This window comes from Nicotiana attenuata, unplaced genomic scaffold (genome assembly GCF_001879085.1).
Source record: "Nicotiana attenuata strain UT unplaced genomic scaffold, NIATTr2, whole genome shotgun sequence".
Lineage (NCBI taxonomy): Eukaryota > Viridiplantae > Streptophyta > Magnoliopsida > Solanales > Solanaceae > Nicotiana > Nicotiana attenuata.
The window spans coordinates 80684-86492 of record NW_017673627.1 but is presented as its reverse complement, the minus strand read 5'-3'; the positions used below and the strand labels follow the sequence as shown (position 1 = coordinate 86492).

General features: G+C 34.9%; 1 protein-coding gene across 1 annotated transcript; it reads right to left on the bottom strand.

Moving 5' to 3' along the window:
* Nucleotides 1-3757: 3757 nt before the first annotated feature.
* On the bottom strand, nucleotides 3758-5250 carry LOC109216894 (probable BOI-related E3 ubiquitin-protein ligase 3). Its single transcript, XM_019381112.1, has 2 exons — nucleotides 4599-5250; nucleotides 3758-4483 (listed from the first exon to the last, which is right to left on the bottom strand). The coding sequence occupies exons 1-2, from the start codon at nucleotides 4902-4904 to the stop codon at nucleotides 3959-3961; spliced, it is 831 nt and encodes a 276-aa protein (XP_019236657.1). The 5' UTR covers nucleotides 4905-5250; the 3' UTR covers nucleotides 3758-3958.
* Between the last annotated feature and the right edge of the window lie 559 nt (nucleotides 5251-5809).

Sequence of the window (5809 nt, the reverse complement as noted above, 5' to 3'; positions counted from 1 at the left end):
CTAAGTCCAAGAATGCTTACCTGATCGAAGTCCTTGAATTTCCTCTTCAAAATCGCTCAAGAACACCTCAAGTCCGAAGTCAAAATATGTGTTCTGTAAATATTTCGCGAAGGGAATTAAAATCCTTTCTGACCAGTTATTTCCGCATCTGCGACTTCCGCTTTTGCGATGGGGAGTCGCTTCTGCGGACAAGACCGCTTCTGCGGTCTCGCATCTGCGATTCCTTTTACGCAGGTGCGGTTTCCTGTAGCCTTCCAAAATTCCGCATCTGCGGTCCTACTGTCGCATCCGCGACTTCGCAGATGCGGTCAACATCTCCGCACCTGCGATGCCTGTCGCTTCTGCGGTTCTTGACTCGCTTCTGCGGTATCGCTTCTGCGGTCCCATTTCCGCAAGAGCGAAAATACCAGAAGCAGCACAGGTTCTGCAATCTCCTAAGTTCAACACTTCCCGTTAGCCATTCGAAATCACCCCGAGGCCCTCGGAACCTCAACAAAAAATACAAACACGATCCAATACCTTATTCAAACTTGCTCCAATCATTAAAACACCTCAAACAACACTAAAACCATCATTTCTCATCGAATTCAAGCCTAAGTTCTTCTAAAACTTCCGAAACACGCATTCGATCAGAAACCCAACCAAAACACCTCCTTATGACCTGAAATTTTGCACACACATCCAACATCACCTAACGAAGCTACAGAAACTCTCGGAATCTCATTCCGACCCCCGGATCAAAATCTCACCTACCAACCGGAATTCGCCAAAATACTAACTTCGCCAATTCAAGCCTAATTATACACCGAACCTCCAAAATCAATTCCGATCGCACTCCTAAGTCACAAATCATCCCCCGAAGCTAACCAAATCATCGGAATTCAATCCGAGCCCTCTAACACAAAAGTCAACATCCGATTGACTTTTCCAACTTAAGCCTTCTTAAAAGAGACTAAGTGTCTCATTTCTTATCAAAACCATTCCAAACTCACTCTAACACATCAAATGCTGATAATGAAACATGAAGAAGCATAACATGGGGGAAACGGGGCGGTAACTCACGTGACGACGGGTCGGGTCGTCACACACGGGGAAAGGCGTTTCGCTTCGACGCTATGACAGTCATGATTACTGTCTTCTGCCTGTCACGTCACAAGTCATTGACAAAGTCAAACTCTCCCCGAACGGAGGTACCAATTCCGCCCATCGAGGACGCATTCCCTGCGACCCCGACGAGCGGAGGGACTAACTGTATGGGTCGAATTTGACCGCGTCCTTAAGCCAGCACGACCGACCGAATATATGTGAGTCCGGCTAGAAGGGCGACTTAGGAATAACAAGAGGGACGACTTCATGATCACGTCGGCCCCTCTATAGCATGTACTTTATTTTCTGTCTTTTAATATTCAAGTAATGATCCTCTATTATATAAAGAGGGGTCCAAGCCTTGTAAAGGGAGGATTTTGATTGTTGGAAATACAATAACTCTCTCTCTTATCTCTCTAGCATTATCTCTCTCTTATCTCTCGAAGATTATCACCTTCTCTTATCTCTCCGATTTGTATTATTGTTGTCTGATACAATACCCAAGATCATCCTAGGGTTTATTATCTTCGACTATGATTTACCCCTTCATCTATATTGATTGATTTGCTTAAAAAGTGTTAAACAACTTTTGAGTCAAACAATACTTGCATTGTTAACCCATATATTACTAATTTCTATATTATTAATACACTATATTCAACATTATTCATATACAACCTACCAAACGATCCCTAAAAGTCTTAGATGATTGTTTGACACTTACTGCTCACGGGACAGGCTAAGTGAGAAAATTACTATACAAAACAAGAAGGGATGAGTAAAGTTATTTTGTCCATCGGTTTACAAGAGTAAGTAAATAATGATTAGCACAACAGTCATTTTTTAAGAGATATTCCACTTTTCAAGAGCCAACAAATCACTTCTTCTCATTTGACGCTTCTTTTTTATCTTTGTACCGACGTCCCTTTATTCACGTCATTGCTTTAATAACAATCACTTAAATAAATAATAGATCTCAAAATTTTTAAACGTTTATATGAACAAATTAAATTTAAGAATATGATAATCTTATTCGACAAATTATAGTCATGATCTTTAATATGGTGTATAAATCAAGTTAAAGTCTCTGATACTGCCTACTGGACCCAAGTTTTCCATCCATCATATTATTACTCGCAGGCCTATGTAACGTACCAAAGCAAAGTTGAAAGCTAAACTAAGCTCTAATTCTGTCACTTTATCCATGCCAAATTTTAGCAAAACTTTAATCCCAGTATTTTGGCCCCGTTTGGCCATGAGTTTTCTCAAAATAAATTTGGAATTTATTTTGAAAACTAATGTTTGGCCATAAATTTTGCTCATATTTTTGTCAAATCCCAAATCCCAAATTTCAAATCCCAAAATCTCAAAACTTGGGAATTATATCCATGTTTTTCCAAAATAAAGTTAAAAAATATGTTTTGAAAACATATGTCCAATCACATTTTCATCATCAAACCAAACTTCACCCAAATCAAATTTTTCAAAATAAATTTGGAATCTATGGCCAAACGCTAGCTTTATATATGTTGTTCGCACTCTTCATTTTCAATGTTATACTCATGCCGATACGATGTAAATATAGGTGCGATGTGGGTACGAGATCCGTATCGAGTCTTATCATCAATATTGGGTACTTTGACCCAAATCAACGAAAAAATTCGAGAGAGATACACTCATATTTTAAATCAAAATAATAAATACGTGAAACTCAAAAAAATACCTTGTATCTAGAAATTTCAATATCAATCCATCATTGTTTGTCTCTGTCTCGATTCTTTTCTTTGATTAATATTTTTTCCCTCTTGCAACACCTTTTAAGTTTTCCATAAATCTATATAATGTCTCATAATTTAGATATATTTTTATAACTTTTAATTTAGATATTTAAATTATTTTAGGTTGAATCCCGCCACCCGTACCACTAGATCCACATCACCGAACTCAAAACTTGATATCACGAAAGATCCGGCCTCTAGATACACACTCGTGTCCCACAGGTCTAACTAATAGCGTGTTTGGCCAAGCTACATAAATCAGCTTATTTTGAGAAGTATTTTTTTTCAAAAGTACTTTTGGTGAGAATCAGTTTGTGTTTGACTTAATAATGTGAAATATACTTTTAAGCAACAATTAATGTTTGGCCAAGTTTTCTAAATTGTTTTATAATATATTTTTCTCAAAATTATTTTTCAAAAAAATATTTTTGGAGAGAATCTATTTTTTCTGCTTCCCTTCAAAAATAATTGTTTTTCTTCCAAAAGCTCGACGAACCACTTCAGTTTTGATAAAAAAATACTTATTTGAAAGGAAAATTCAAAAAAAAATAAATCTAGAATTGGAGAAGCTTGGCCAAACAAGCTATAAAATCCACTCAACCTTTTGAAGAATTGCTCAAAAAACACATAAAGGTGACAAAGTTTCAATTTTTTTAATATATATTTAAAAACATATTACTCGAGTTCTTGTACAAGATAACTGGTGAGTGAAAGCAGGGCCACCCCCATACTGAATTCTGACATATTGCTATCAACCTTTCTGTCACAGTTCCACCAACTTACTTACACTAAAAAAACGACTGCTATAACCATATATGAATAATCAAATCACCGTAAAAGTAAAGAATTAAATCCCACCAAAAAAGGTAAAAAGTAACATCTACAAGAAAGGTAAAAAAAAAAAAAAAGATACTCATTTCATGTACACTACTCATATCACTTTTGTTCATTTCATCAGTCAGAGGATTTCGTCAAAAAAGTACACCAAAAAAAGATCAAATCAAAATCCCCCTGACAAAAGGGTTAAAAAAAATACACAAAGAAATTAATGAATTTAACTAATTTTGTTTTTTCAATTTTCATCTATTTTTTTGTCAAATCAAAGCCTCAATACTTGCTTTTTTCGCTATTCCACAAACAGGACATTGAGTAAGAAAAGAATCACAATCTTTGCATGTAGAAAGGTGTCTACACGGCAAGAAAATCATGCACATTTTACGAGAATTGCAGCTTTTACACTTCATTTTTCTTGTTTGTTCTTCTTCCCTATTTTCCTTTTCATTTTCATGGCCAAAATCACAGCATGATTCTGCATCTTCTGCTGCTGCTGCTCCATTTGCTGATGTTAAACAATAAACACCATTTTCTCTTAGCTGTTCGATTGTGTTGTTTAGTGAAACGACAATGGCTTCGTTTTGTCGAGCTATTTTCTGCCATGTTTGGTTCTCTATCTCCATCTTTTGTAAAAATTCTTCCAACTCTTTCGTCCTGTTTGCTGCCTTAGCGATTTCTTCGTCTTTCTGTTTTAGAAGAAATTGAACTTTTGCTTCGTATTTTCTCCAGATCAATGTCAGCTGTTGCTTTCTTTGCTCGTTTAAAACCAATCTCAATCTTTCATTCTGTTATTTCAAAAATCAATCGTTAAATTTCTGCAAATAAAACATGAACGAACAAAAAATTTGATAAAATCAAATACAAAAAGAAAAACAGAAAAGGAATATTAGAATCACAAACCTGTAAACTGATGAACTGATCAATCTCAATACTCTGTTTCTGAAACTGTGACGCTATACACTGAGAAAAAGGCGTCGATTCAGTTCCGTTGTTGTACTGTTTAGGAACAATGTTCATCAAATTCTGATTGTTTTTCTGCGGCAGAATTTGCAGAAACGACTGCTGTTGAAAATTTTGTTGAAGGTGTTGTTGCTGTTGAGGACTAAAAGAAAACTGATTAAATCCACAACCATTCTCCATCAAATCTTGCGAACCACCCAAAGGAAAACCAAAATTATCTGTATATAACTGTGCTTGAATAGCCATAATTTTTTCACCACCAAATCAGCTATAAAGAAGCAGCAACAAGAAACGAAACATGGGTCTAATTTTTGTGATGTGTTACTTCGTTTAAGGCTAGGCCAAAGATATTAAAAAGGGAAAAAAAAAAGCATTGAATCTCTGGTCCGTTCTTCTGACTTTATATTATGGTGAATAATTTGCTTTTTCTTTAATTGAAACTGAAAACCTGAAAAAGGGGCAGAGGAGGGAGGATTCTTTCTCTCTTTCTATTGTTGTGACGAGAGAGCATTTAAAGAAAAGAAAAGAGAGTACGTACACATGCAGATTTTGTGACTTGACTATCGGGTCAGAGATTCAGAGAAGGGAAGATAGGAGTCTGTTGAAGTTTAATTTATTTATATAATAATAATAATAATAATAATAATAATAATGGAATTAATATGAGAAAGAAATTTAGTTGTAATTCAATTACCATTCCTAATTATGGGGTTTTGAATTGAATGAGTTTTTCGGTTGTCGTATTTGAGGCTGAAAGTATGTGTGAACAAAGGCAGTATTTTAGGATTTAATATTAACTGTGAAAGGGTCAGCTTCTTTTCCGTTTTAAAAGATTAGAGGGAATCAAAGTTTTGTCATTTTGTGACTTTGCTCTTTTGCGAGGCCTATAGAATAGGATTTTCACTTCTTTTTTTTTAAAAATTATTTATAAATAAAATTTGGAAAATAAGTTTTTATAGTTTGGTATAATTTGATCCATTTAGAGCCCGTTTGTACATAAGAATTTTTCACCTTTTTCGAATTTTTTTTTATTATTTTTCGAAATCAGTATTTGGCATTAAAATTTCTAATTTTCACTTGAAGATGAATTTTAAATTTTTTTGAAATTTTAAAATTCCAAAAAGCTATTTTTCAAAATTTTCACTTAGATC

Excerpts from the sequence above, each read along its gene's own strand:
- LOC109216894 (XM_019381112.1), bottom strand. The coding sequence starts at position 4,904 with ATGGCTATTCAAGCACAGTTATATACAGATAATTTTGGTTTTCCTTTG. Across the intron at positions 4,484-4,598 it reads ATCAGTTCATCAGTTTACAG|AATGAAAGATTGAGATTGGT; the intron begins GTTTGTGATTCT and ends TTGAAATAACAG.